The sequence below is a fragment of the Rattus norvegicus genome, chromosome 10, assembly GCF_021556685.1.
Source record: "Rattus norvegicus strain SHRSP/BbbUtx chromosome 10, alternate assembly SHRSP_T2T, whole genome shotgun sequence".
NCBI lineage: Eukaryota > Metazoa > Chordata > Mammalia > Rodentia > Muridae > Rattus > Rattus norvegicus.
The window spans coordinates 98371212-98385270 of NC_141543.1; the positions used below are offsets into that span (position 1 = coordinate 98371212).

The 14059-nt window shown below is 44.8% G+C and overlaps 1 protein-coding gene across 50 annotated transcripts in view; it reads right to left on the reverse strand.

The window, feature by feature from the left end:
- Bptf (bromodomain PHD finger transcription factor) overlaps window positions 1-14059 on the reverse strand; it is a 102694-nt gene that overhangs the window by 78518 nt on the left and 10117 nt on the right. For all 50 annotated transcript variants that reach the window (XR_015630681.1, XR_015630679.1, XR_015630678.1 and 47 more), the window contains 1 exon segment: window positions 1614-2436. Coding sequence is in view for 33 of the 50 variants with exons in the window: in NM_001127535.3 (NP_001121007.2) it covers window positions 1614-2436 (823 nt within the window). In the remaining 17 variants the exon portion in view is untranslated.

The following is a 14059-nucleotide window of genomic DNA, read 5'->3' on the forward strand; positions in this document are numbered from 1 at the left end:
AATAAATGAATAAATAAATAAATGGATGGATGGATGTGAAAGTATGGGGAACGGCCAGACAACTCATTGATTAAAAGCACTGGCTACTCTTTTTTTTTTTTTCTTTTCTTTTCTTTTTTTTCGGAGCTGGGGACCGAACCCAGGGCCTTGCGCTCTATTGCTGAGCTAAATCCCCAACCCCAGCACTGGCTACTCCTGAAGAGGACCCAGGAATGGTTCCTAACAAGGTGGCTCGCACCTTCTGTTAACTCCAGTTCTAGGAGCACCCATGCTGGCCTCTGCAGGCACTGCAGGTGTATTTTGCACAGGCACACATGCAGGCAAAAAAGCTAAATGCATGGTAGCAGCTAAGAAAAAGTAAATAGTAGGGTTTAGAGATCAGTATAAAACAAAACAAAACAAAACAAAACAAAACAAACAAAACCTAAGAGAGGCAGAAGCAATCAGATCTCTGAGTCCAAGGCCAGCCTGTTCTACACAGTAAGTTTCAGGCCAGCCAGAACTAATACACACATGCATGCACACACATAACACTCATGCACACGCACATGCATGCACATACCCCTCAAAGGAAAACAGGAAAGAAAGAAAAATGAAGGCAAAATTCCCCCGATGTCCAATAAAGTGAGGGCACATGACAAGCTCAGAAGGACTCGGGAGAAGGAGGCTGGCACACTCTCAGTGCCACAGGACCAACTACCAGGATGAATGCCAAGCAAATGCTCAATGGTGACAACAGACTGTGCAAGTACCTATCTTATCACTGCACACCTACACAACGCTAGAGAGACTTCACAGGCTTCCAGCAAAGTAAACCAATAAGTTACACAGCAAAGCAAGAGTCGGATCTCAGAGGGCATCACTGATGGAGCCACACTGCCCTCCAGCCCACACTGAAGTTCACACATCACAGAGTTTTTTCCTTGGCCTGGAAGACAGCCTCAAAACGCAAAAGCTCACAATACCAAGTGGTCCATCGTCTACCAAGGTCCAGAGAATACTCAATACTGAGCACGATCTCAACACTGCCTGATGTCCTGAGGAGGCTAAGTACAGCTGGCCCCAGCTGGCCCCTGATGCCAGCAGCTTCTTTTGCACATCTGTTCACTGTTGTTGTACTGGGACTGAACACACGCTAGACAAACACTCTGCTCTAATGCTAAGCTACAACCACAGCCTCTTATCTTACTCTGACACGAGGCCGGTCTAATCTACCCAGGCTAGCCTTGAAACTCACTCTGTAGAGCAAAGCAGGCCTTGAACTTGTGATCCCCCTGCCCCACAGGCCTAATTCCAAATTGGTTCTTGAAACCCCATGACTCAGATCTCCTGGGGAACTGCAACTGAATAAATGCCCAGTCTCAGGCAAGTTTGCTCCTGCTGCCAGGAGGTAAACAGGTGAAAAAGAGGCTGAAGTCCTACAGCAAGTAAGGTGCACGGCTCCAGGATGCCATATTAGTGCCCACACCCCTTCCGTCTCCAAAGTCTTTAACTACAATTCCTTATAAACCACGGGTATTGCACATCAACATGGGTACCGCTCTATCATACCAACCATGAAGAAAAAGGCTTCCCTCTAAATATATACAAAAATTAAGGCCAAATTTACTTACATTATAAGTCTTCGGTTTAAAAACCAGTATTTCCTACGGCTTCTGTCATACCCAATAGGTTCATGTCGAACATATGGTTTATTCTTTTGGACTTCAGCAACACAGTCAGTCACACCAGGCACCTTGTGTGCTACACAGACTTCACACTGCCACTCGTCCTCTGGCACCTCTTCAAGAGGTGGCTTCACGCATTCTAAATGGTACACAGCTGAGCACGTCTCACAGCAGAGCAAATCTCCCAGTTTGTGACAGACCCTACAATGGTCGTCATACTGGATTACCCCTTCAGACATCAGCTCCTCACGAGCGATATTAGTCGTAAGGAACTGATCGACTAGGAACTGCAGGACTTTGATTTTGCTCTCCACTGGTCCATACGGATAGTCCTCTGCCTCCTGGTAAGGAAGGACATGGTGATACTCCTTATCACTCTCACAGTAGACCCTCAGGACCTCCGGCCATGTCATCCCGTCGATGAAATACAGGGTAGAATTCACACTGTCTTTCAGATCCGCAGGGCCGAAGGTGGTGTTAGACGTGTCCTCTTCACGAAGAACTGCTTTCAGAAGTGCCACATGCATCTCCGCCATGAGTGTGCACTGCTCTTGGCTCACGAGAGCTGCACAGAAGTCCTCAAAGCAAAAAGGGGACAACCTTAAAACGTTGCCAAAGTTCCGCACAACCTCATAAATGGCAATGACATTCATTATATGCTCATTAGGCACCATTAAATCCTCAGAGGACTTCGGAAATTCAAGGGGTGGGATGTCCTTTTCTTCTAATATTGGAGAGCGAGGCCGATGTACTCTTGGTTTTCGCCTACCTGTAAATAAGGACAAGACATCATCACAGGTTACTATGGTGCCTTGCTCCCACAAACACACAGTCAGCTTTTCTACAACATCCTAGTCAAATTAACACCGGGGTTATTATAGGGTATAGCTTAGTGGTGGGCATTTACCTAGTGTGCCTAGGTCTTGGGCTCAGCCCCAGAATTATGACATAGCAAAACTAACATCAGCTGGGTGTCCAGGCACATGCTGCCTTTAATCCTAGCACTAAGGAGACAGAGGTCTTGGGCTCAGCCCCAGAATTATGACATAGCAAAACTAACATCAGCTGGGTGTCCAGGCACATGCTGCCTTTAATCCTAGCACTAAGGAGACAGAGGCGGGTAAATCTATGAGTTCCAGGCCAGCCTGGTCTAAATAGTGACATAGTATTTCAGTAGTAGTAGTAGTAGTAGTAGTGGTGGTAGTGGTGGTGGTGGTGGTGGTGGTGGTGGTGGTGGTGGTGGTGGTAGCGCGGCAGCGGCGGCGGCAGCTTGGAGCTATACCGATGGAATTACAAGTGTAATCTTAATACAATGATTTAGTTCTGATTGTTATGTCTACAAAAAAAATCTAAATGCAAAGTTTCTCATTCAATTCTTTTATTTATCTATTATTTAATTGTCTGGTTGTTTCTCTGTGCAGCTCTAGCTGTCCTAGAACTGAAACTAAAGGTATGTGCCACCACTCCTGGCTTCCCATTCAATTCTAAACCAGAAGTGAAAAAAAAGTTAAAGTATAGTCAATTACCTCTTAATTACCTAAGAATTAACTGTCAATAACTGGTCTTTTTTAATGTGTTGGTGAGAACTTGAAAAAATAGCTCTCTATATGGCACAGCACTGGAGTGTAGTGGAGAGCACAGCTCACACTATCAGCCAGATTCCTCTCCACTAACAGACAGTCCAGGGTGCCCACTTGGCCAGAAGACCTGGTAAAGGACAAGGAGTCGGTGTGCACAGGCTCAGGAGAGGCAGGAAAAAGAGGCAGACAAGCAGGGAAGTTCCAGCACTGAGGAGAACAGTGTCTTGTCTGGGAAACCAAGAAAGCACTGTGATTTTTAACCAACCAAGTAAGTATACACAGGCCATGCATCCATCCATGCATCCATGCATCCATGCATCCATCCATCCATCCATCCATCCATCCATCCAACCATCTTGCACACTATCTACCAACCGACACATAGAGAACATGTACTAGATTTAGCTGTCTGTCTATGTACAAACACACGTTCTAGGTACACACAGACCACATACTAAATCCATCTATATATACATACACCCAGAAACTTGTCTGTAACATTCTCACATACAGCATTTAAGCCTCTAAACAAGTCTGAGGTAAGATAGCCAGCCTGCTTTGTGCCTTCTTTACAAGCAAGAGAGGGCTCAGTGTGTAGACACTTTTCAAAGGAGCCTGGGGAAAACTCTCAAATTGTCCTTTGACTTCAAAGTGCACACACTGTGCCACGCCCCCACTCCAATCACATATACATACATTCAATAATAAACTTGTGCTTAAAAAGAAAGACTTAGTGAAAAGAACAAGTTATTCCTAAACTGCTTCTATTACCATAATCTCTGGTATCTGTAGAATGTAAGTTTCTCATTTTCAAAAGTAACCCTAATGGGTTCAATTAAATTCATTCCTATGTAACTAAGTTTTATTAACCATGGCACCTTCCCTGGGTTTCTACCTGCAAACCACAGTGGTACACTACACAGAACTAGAGAAAAACAAGCACCAAAGACTACAAACAGAAACCACTCATAATGTCCAAGACATAGACCTAAGCTCTGGGGAAGAAGATAACCACTCAGCCATTACTTTCTGTGAAAGACGTCAGTCACACTGTTGGCCAGACAAGGTTGCAGAACAAACACAGTGAGAAGGAAAGGCAGCTCCCCAACCCCAACACACCTCACAAGGATGACAACGATAGGGACAGAAATCCACATGGCACTGATGCCACTTTACAGAACCAGTCTGCTAGTTAACCATCAGTGTGAGCTCGTCCGTCTACCTCATATCTCCAACCCATGACTCGGGACTCATCGCTCCCATGTAAGTTACCAAACCAAAGGAATGACTTATGGAACAAGTTCCTATGTTTCTCAGCTGCTTACTGAACATGGCTGTATAAAAGATCCTGAAGGGGACTGGCTCAGAGGTTAAGAGCACTGGCTGCTCTTCCCAAGGACACAGGTTCAATTCCTAGCACCCACATGGTGGCTCACAACCATCTGTAACTCCAGTTCCAGGGGATCTGAAACCTTCTTTCTGGACTCTGTGGGCACCAGCCATATACATGGTGCATAGACATACATGCAAACACCACATACATAAAATAAATAAATAAAGTCCCAGAAGCAGAAATGAAGCCCTTGAAGTGGAGCTGAGAAGGCTCTTTGTGTGAAGGCATTTGCGGCCAGTCTGGTGACCTGAGTCCCATCCCCAGGATCTACATGCTGGGACTTTCCTATGGTTTCTTCTGCTCTTCTTATGTCCTCTGGTCTTCAAACAATGTACACACAACTGAGAGATATACAGACAGGCAACTGAAGTTTCTTCAAGTCTCTGTAGCCCTGATCAGCAGGGCAAGGCGGGAGAAAAGGCTAAGGAAAGACCAACCTTCGCTCAGACAATTAACGTTTTCACTTGCAAAATTATAGGAATGCAGGAATCTGCCACTTAGAGTGTAACTCCAAAGACAGAGAGGAAAGCTTCAACTCTTCACCTATCAAGAGTGAACCTAGGGATAAAGAACTCTGCCAGGGAGGGAATGGGTGGGATCTTCCATTCCACAAAACTGTTTCCTTTCTCTTTCAAAATGGAGACTTTTAAGACCCTATTTTAAAGAGATTTAAATAAACCCTTCAGGACTGTATAGGACCCAGCTTTCTCCCCTACCCAGGAAAAAACAGATCATCCTAACCCACAATGAAATTTACATATGGCCTGCCTTTGTTTGCCAGCTTTCTATAAATTCTGAATAAGCCACAGGCACTGTGGAAAAAGGTATTAGATTTCCCTCCCCTCCTCCATTTGGTAGCTTCTGTGGAGTACAGGGGAACTCAGGCAGTAGGTTTGACAGCTTAAGGATCCAGGTATCGCCTACTATGCTTATACACATACTGAACAACGTGAACGTGCCTCCCAGCCCTAACAAAAAAGGGGCTCACATGGTTGAGACAAGGTCTCTCTTGATACAGTCCAGGCTGCCTGGAACTGTGTAGATCATGCTGGCCTTGAATTCACAGAGATCTACCTGCTTCTGCTTTCTAAGTAAGTCACCACTCCTGACTTGGGTTCAATTTTTTTTTTCCCCAAGACAGACAGTGTTCCTCTGTGTAGCCATGCCTGTCCTGGAACTCTATAGACCCACCTGGCCTCGAACTTAGAGACATCTACCTGCTAAGGAATGTGCCACCATGCCTGGCTGTGTTCATGTTTTTTAAAGAATGTGGTAAAGTAAAGAAATTCCCTTTGCCTCCTGAATCTCTCCCACAGATGGATATACTCATATACGACGAGATACAAAAGCACTCATTCAACAGACTGTGATTATTTTTTCTTTTTAGCCTCAATATGCACCAACAACTCAGTCAATTATGAAGTGTGCACATGCTGAAATGAACCAGCTCGAAACGCTGTCTGTTCAGTGGTGGAGTCCTTACCTGTATACAGTGCTTAAAAAAAAAACAAAGAAAGAAAAGAGAGGTGCAGAAGTAAGTTTTTCCCTGGCTTTGGTCTGGGTTGGAACTCGGGGTCCCCTGCTGCTTTCCTTTACCCCAATGCTTTACTTTATTGCTCAGGGAGGAAGCAGCCTCTGCAACAACAATGAGCTCAGGGCTCAAAGGGAGTTACTTCTGGGAAGAGCAGGGAATCAAAAAAGATGACCCAATTTTTAGCAATTTTTATGTATCTAAGTACACTGTAGTTGTCTTCAGACACACCAGAAGGGGTCATCAGATCCCATTACAGATGGTTGTGAGCCACCATGTGATTGCTGGGAACTGAACTCAGGACCTCTGGTAGGGTAGTCAGTGTTCATAACTGCTGAGTCATCTCTCCAGCCCCAATTTTTAGCACTTATATTCTAAGATGTCACACTCATTTTTGTATTGTTTGTCAGCTCACAGGTAATCCCTGCACTTGGAAGGCTTGGGTAAAAGAGCATGCAGCTCTCTTGAAGCCAACCTTTTCTCAAAAAAAAGAAGAGGAGGTTGGGAGAAGAGGGGGAGAGAATGAGTCAGGAATGTTGCTGCTAATGACTAAGCATGAGCTTCTGTAAATACTGTGCTGTGGTGGTGTGCACCTGTGATCTGGACTGGAACATGCCTGGAGTAGCAGCACACGCCTTTAACGCCCACACTCGGTAGGCATGGTCTAAATAGTGAAGAAGTTCAGGATAACTAAGGAAACTAGGTTTCCACCTGCTGGATTTCAAACCCAGCACCCCTAACCCTATTAGTACACAAGCAATCCCCACCCTCCTCTGTATTCCTTTTCTCACATGTGTGTGCTCCCAACGCCCCCCCCCCCGTCTGTCTATGTGTGTGTGTGTCCTCTGTCCCTTGTTCCCACCCCCACCACTCACATCTACATTCTGATTTCTCTCGTCCTGTACTTTGGGGCCAGTGAACCTGTTCCCAGTAAACTTATTTTTACACTTTTAATTCAGATTGACTCGCTTATTTTGTCGACAGAGAACCTGCTACCACTTGACTCCTTCGCATGTAAAGTTGCCTTCAAACACTCCCTAAAACCGTAGGGAGAAGCAACAAAATCACCCAGGCCAGCCTGGCTACAGTGTGGAACACTACTGCACAGAACCCTAGGGAAAAGAAGTTTGGACTCTGTATTTTCCCCCTCTGCTCGGTTCATTCTGAGTTACAGCCAACGTTTGACAACTGCTAGAGGAGCAAGCAGAAAGGAGGGAAACTAAGGAGGAAAAGCAAAAGGCTGCCTCAGGAGGAATCAATAGAAGAGACCTTGCAAAGAAAGATAGCCCTTGAGAGGACAGAGCCACAGACAGCACTCTGGAGCTCCAGTGCTAAGGGATGGAACTGCAGAGCGCAGACTACTCCCACAGTTTTTATTTTATTAATCCTGAAGGACTATCTGTGGCCTTTTCCAGCTTCTAGATTTCTTAGATTTTTTTATTCTAAGTATGGGAAGAAAATGGAGGGATACCCCCTGTGTGACATCTGAGGGGAGGTGTCAATCCTGGAGCAGCACGAGGGGAGTGCATTTCCTGCACACTGGTGCTCCCTAATCAACAAACTCTAATTCTTTTCCATTATTTTATGTGTATGGCTGTTTTGCCTGTAAACACATTTGTGCACCACATTCATGCCTGCTGCCTCCAGAAGAGGGTGTTGGATGTTGGATGTCCTGGAACTGGAGTTACAGACAGGTGTGAGTCACCATGAGGAAGCTGAGGATTGAAGCCGGGTCCCCTGCAAGAGCAGCCAGTGCTCTTAGCCACTGCTGAAACAAAGGCTTTCACGGGTTGTTACACATGCAAGCTATGAATGATGTAATTTTAAAAAATTGAGATCTACTTAACACTTAACAGTCATCTTTAAAAATTTAAGACACAACTGGTTGTGGTAGCACCCGCCTTTAATCCCGGCACTCAGGAGGCAGAACCAGGAAGGTTTCTGTGAACTTGAGACTAGCTTAGTCTTCATATAGAGTCCTAGGCCAGCCAGGGCTACATAAAGAGGCACTGTCTCAGGGGGAAAAAAAAGACAAAGACTGGGCTGGAGATGGCTCAGTGGTTAAGAGCACTGGCTGCTCTTCCAGAGGTCCTGAGTTCAATTCCCAGCAACCACATGGTAGCTCACAACCATCTGTAATGAGATCTGATGCCCTCTTATGGTGTGTCTGAAGACCTCTGGAAGAGCAGTCAATGCTCTTAACCACTGAGCCATCTCTCCAGCCCAGTAGGACACATCTTTAATCCCAACACTTGAGAGGCAGAGGCAGAGGCAGGCAGCTCTCTGAATTCAGTTCGAGGCCAGCCTGGTCTAGAGAGTGCATTCCAAGGATAGACAGAGCTATACAAAGAAACCCTGTGTTGGGAAAAAACAAAAAAACAAAAAACAAAAAACAAACAAACAAAAAAAAACCAAACAAGCAAAATCTGTCAAAACTGACACGAAGACATGTAATCATCAGCTCTTAAACACCTACCCATGGCTGGGGATTTAGCTCAGTGGTAGAGTGCTTGCCTAGCAAGCGCAAGGCCCTGGGTTCGGTCCCCAGCTCCGAAAAAAAGAACCAAAAAAATAAAAAAAAAAAAAAACCTACCCCTAACAAGACACACGCCCAAATGCTGATGCACACTGAATGCATGTGTGTTACACATGCTAAGAGAAAACTGGAAATAACCTACAGAGGTTCATGGGTTGGAAGTAAACAAAGAAACAGGAAACACTAATATGAATTTAAAATGTTAAAAAAAAAAAAAGCCGAGGGCTGGAGAGATGGCTCAGCGGTTAAGAGCACCCGACTGCTCTTCCAGAGGTCCTGAGTTCAATTCCCAGCAACCACATGGTGGCTCACAACCATCTGTAAGGAGACCCGATGCCCTCTTCTGGTGTGTCTGAGGACAGCTACAGTGAACTTATATATAATAAATGAATAAATAAATCTTTAAAAAAAAAAAAAAAAAGCCGAGTGTGACATTGTGATATGTGCCCTTTAATCCCAGGATTAAAGGCAGAGGCAGGCAGGTGGAGCTCTGTAAGTCTGAGGTAAGTGAGACCTTGCCTCAAATAAGCATGTCTGATGGAGGAAGAGAGCCAGCCATCAAGCATGTGCTTAGTATATACAGGAGGCCGTGTGTTCCAATCCACAACACACTGCCCAGAAGACCAAATGAATCAGGTCAGGGCTATTAACAGATAAGTAACAATTTTTTTAAAAGCTGAAAAAGTTAACATCAATACATGGCCATCCATGTTAATATAAAAACATAAACACACGTACACAAACACATACACAAGTATAAACAGTGACAGGAAAAACATACGCCAACTTCACAAGAATGTTTTTACCTCAGAGAAGCAAAAAGAGGAAAATCTGTAATTTACTTCATCTTTAAAGTTAACAAAGGGCACTGGAGAGGCGGCCCGGCTGTTTAGAGGACTGGCTGTTCTTCCAGAGGACCCAGGTTCAATTCCTGGCACCCACGTAGCAGCTCACAGTTGTAACTCCAGTTCCAGGGGATCTAACACCCTCAACAGACATATATGAAGGCAAACCACCAATGCACATAAAAATATAAATAACTAATGAAATGCCAGCATTGCCAGTATTTATTAGATTTGGAAGTGTGGGCATAAGCCTACAGTACCAGTTCTCAGGAGGCAGAAGCGAGAGGATCCTGTGAGCTACAGAGTGACAGGGCCTAAGGGCCTAAACCCAGGGGTAGAGCACCTACATGGCAAACACAAGGGCGTTTGGCTTAATTCCCAGCGCATGCACTCATATGCACTCACATGCACACATATGCACACATATGCGTGAGCACACACACATCCATACTCTCACAAGTGCGTACAGACATCGGAATGCAATTTGGGGATGTTTGTCCTTCTACTATGTAGATTTCAGGGATCTAACTCATGTCATCGGGCTTGACAGCGAGTGCTTTTACCCACAGAATCATGTCCCGGACTCACTCAAAACTGCTTTTGTAAGAGACAACTAAATATAAGTAGCAAACGCCATCAAGTATCAATAAAGATAAAAAGTGCTTCCTGTCTTCACGTACATTCAAGGACCCTATACACGTGTAACCCTATGACCCTTGCCCCTGTCTCCACTTAAGCTTCCCAAGACATGGCAGAATCACAGCTCAAACTATTCAGGCCATTAAGGACAAGATGCCAAACAGGAAAAGACTATCTCCAACGTTACCAAGGTTCACCCAGAAATGCTGAGCCAACATTCAAATGCATACCTGAAATTACAACAAGTATACTTTTGAAATGTGTTATTCTGGGATGGCAAGATAGCTGGATGGGTAGGTGAAGGTACTTGCCACCAAGACTGATGACCACAGTCAAGACGCCTAACGAGAACCACAGGGGAAAAGAGGCTGACTCTGACATGCTGCATTCTGATCTCACACTTGAGATATCACACACACACAAACACACACACACACCCCTCTCTCTCTCACATACATACATACATACACACACACACAAACACACACACACATTAATGTTTAAAAACTCTAAACCCAAAACCACAATTTTAAAATGTCATTAACTACTTCCTTGAGAGTTGAACATGGCCATGTTAGTTGTTTCTTCAAACAAATTTGTGTGTGGTGTGCATGTACCAGCAGGGAGAAGGAGAAAAGAAATCCTACACCAATAAATATGTGTGTTTCTGAACTTCTTTTTAGGTTCCATAAGTGAATACAGTGCCATCAGACCGGGCAGGAAGCAATGTGAGCGCGCAAGCACCCGGCAGGAAGCTGCACCTGGATGCGCACGCGCAGAAGCTGCATCTGCTGCCGAGTACTATGGTGTGGGCCATTTGGCTGGACTGTCTCTCGAGGGTATCATCACAGGACGTAGCAGTGGCCAGGGAGAAGCCTAACAGGAACTTTCCTAGCAGATTTAAGGAGCAACTTCAACCCCAGGCCATAAAAGAACCCAAGACAACAAGGAATGAGAAGGATTACTACTTTGAGAGATCTGAGAGGTTTCTATGTAGGATTCCCTGGGACACCTAGTAGTTCACAACTTAGTTTACACAGCAACTTTTACAACACAAGACATCTGAGTTATCAAGTCAACTTTTCAACAAAGTATGAATTTTGTGTGTGTGTGTGTGTGTGTGTGTGTGTGTAAGTAACAGCTTTATTTTATCAAGACTTGATGAAGTTTGTGCCAGATTTTCTTTTTTTTTTTTTTTTTTTGGTTCTTTTTTTTGGAGCTGGGGATCGAACCCAGGGCCTTGCGCTTCCTAGGCAAGCGCTCTACCACTGAGCTAAATCCCCAACCCCCTGTGCCAGATTTTCTAACACTGTTAACTGGCTGCCTCTCCCCTGACCACCTAGAACCATTAGTAATTTGTAAGCATCCTAAAGATGACCCCAAAGTCTGACTGCACACCATCATCTCAATAAACAATGCTCGGCCAACAGCCTCAAAGAAGGGGAACCATAGCCAGACAACTAAGGCCACAAGCATCACAAGACTGGGGCAAACAAAAGGCCAGAGACAGAGAGAAGTGTTAAGTAAACTGTCACTGACCCCACAGAGGTAGTAAGAACTTCCTGCAGCCAATGACAGCAAGGATCCAAATGGCTCTTGATCACGTGCAAAGTACCTACTACCACCAGATTTTACATCATTTTATTGAATTTCCATTTAAACAGCTACCACATTAAATAGCTTAGAGCTGGAAAGTGAAAGGGGCCCACTACAAACTAGAAGCTTGAGTCAGGCACTGGAGAGATCCTCTGTGCCTAGAGGTGATGAGAGCACTGAACTCAGTGCTTTACACACTCCAGGGAAGAGCTCGACCAACAAGCAACAGCCCGGCTCTACCACGTGGGGAGGGGGGAGGGGAGAAGAGAGAAGAGCAGGGGAGGGAAGGGAAGAGATTATAGGGAAAAGGTTAAGAGGACCTCAGTTTAATTCTCACATTCACCTATGTGACTACAAGATCTGACAGCCTCCACCAGGCATGCATAGACATACATGTAGACAAAGCATGCATATACATAAAGTTAAAAAGCAAAACACACCTTTGTGGCTAACTGCAGGGTCTAGGAGAGAGTAGTGAGTAAATGGCACTTGCCAATTAAGCCTGATGACTCAAGTTCAAACCCCCAAGACACATGGTACAAGGAGAAAGCCAACTCCTACAAGTTGTCCAGTTGCACACACACACACACAAAACAAACAAATGTGATTTTAAACATGTAAACTGGCTGGGTAGTGGTGCACACCTTTAATCCCAGAACCCAGCAAACAGAGCCAGGTGGATCTTTGAGTTAAAGTCAGCCTGGTCTACAGATTGGGGACAGCCAAGGCTACACAGAGAAACCTTGCCTTGAAAAACAGAAAGAGGGCTGGAGAGATGGCTTAGTGGTTAAGAGCACTGACTGCTCTTCCAGAGGTCCTGAGTTCAAATCCTAGCAATCACATGGTGGCTCACAATCATCTGTAATGGGATCTGATGTCCCCTTCTGGTGTGTCTGAAGACAGCTACAGTGTACTTCTATACAATAAATAAATAAATCTTTTTTTAAAAGAGAGAAAGAGAGAGAGAGAGAGGAAGCAAGCAAGAAGCAAGCAAGCAAGGGTTGGGAATTATCTCAGTAGAGTGCTTGCCCCTACACACACACACACACACACACACACACAGAGAGAGAGAGAGAGAGAGAGAGAGAGAGAGAGAGAGAGAGAGAGGGGAAGCAAGCAAGAAGCAAGCAAGCAAAGGGTTGGGAATTATCTCAGTAGAGTGTTTGCCCCTACACAGACCTAGGGTCACCCTAACAGCACCAGAGAAAAAGAATAGAAAAAGTTGACTACCTGGGGCTGGGGATTTAGCTCAGTGGTAGAGCGCTTACCTAGGAAGCGCAAGGCCCTGGGTTCGGTCCCCAGCTCCGAAAAAAAAAGAACCAAAAAAAAAAAAAAAAAAGAAAAAGTTGACTACCAACTGGGTGGCTGGTACCAGTCTCCCAGCACTCAGAACACTTAAGACAGAAAGACCATGAGAGGAAGAGCATCCTGAGCAATGAGAAAGCCCCTGTCAGTAAAACAAAAATCCTACAACTGAATCTGCATGACAAGAAACATTACAACAGCAGGTCAAAATCATACTGACACATGTATGTAGACACCATAATGAAACCCACTGCTTTATACAGCGACTTCAAAAAAAGAGGGGTCTCACTATGTAAACCTGGCAGTCTGGAACTCACTGTTCCAGGTTCTCAGGTAGGCTTCAAACTCAGAGAGATCCACCTACCTCCACCTCTAGGTATATACACCCAAAAGAAATTAAGATATATGCCAGACAAACACACATCACATAAATTCCAGTGAATTCTTGATAACCAAATGGAACTAATTCAAATGCCCATGAAATAAACAGGCAACACTGATAAACACATACAAAACACTCTATCATTTAAATACTGCATGGTATAAAATATGAGTTTCTAAACATAATGCTAAAGTTGGGTGTTGGTGCACATGCCTTTTAATTCCAACATTAGGGAGGCAGAGGCAGGCTGGTGTCTGTGAGTTTGAGGGCAGCTTGGTGTACAGATCGAGTGCCAGGATAGCCAGGGCCACAGAGAAACCCACCCAATCCTAGAAAAAAAAATGCAAAATGAAAAAGGCCATATAATACAGGATTGCATCTTTTTGCTTTATGACATAATTTCATAGGTAGTCCAGGCTGGCTTTGAACTCACACTCTTCCTGCATGATATATGCTTCCCTGGTCAAAGCCAGCCTGAGGTACATCAGGAATGAATCTTGCCTCAGGGAGTTGTGGGGTGGGGAGATAGGATTAGGGCTGGTGCTCAGAGAAGACATTTACCCAGCATTTGTTAAAAAAGAAAAC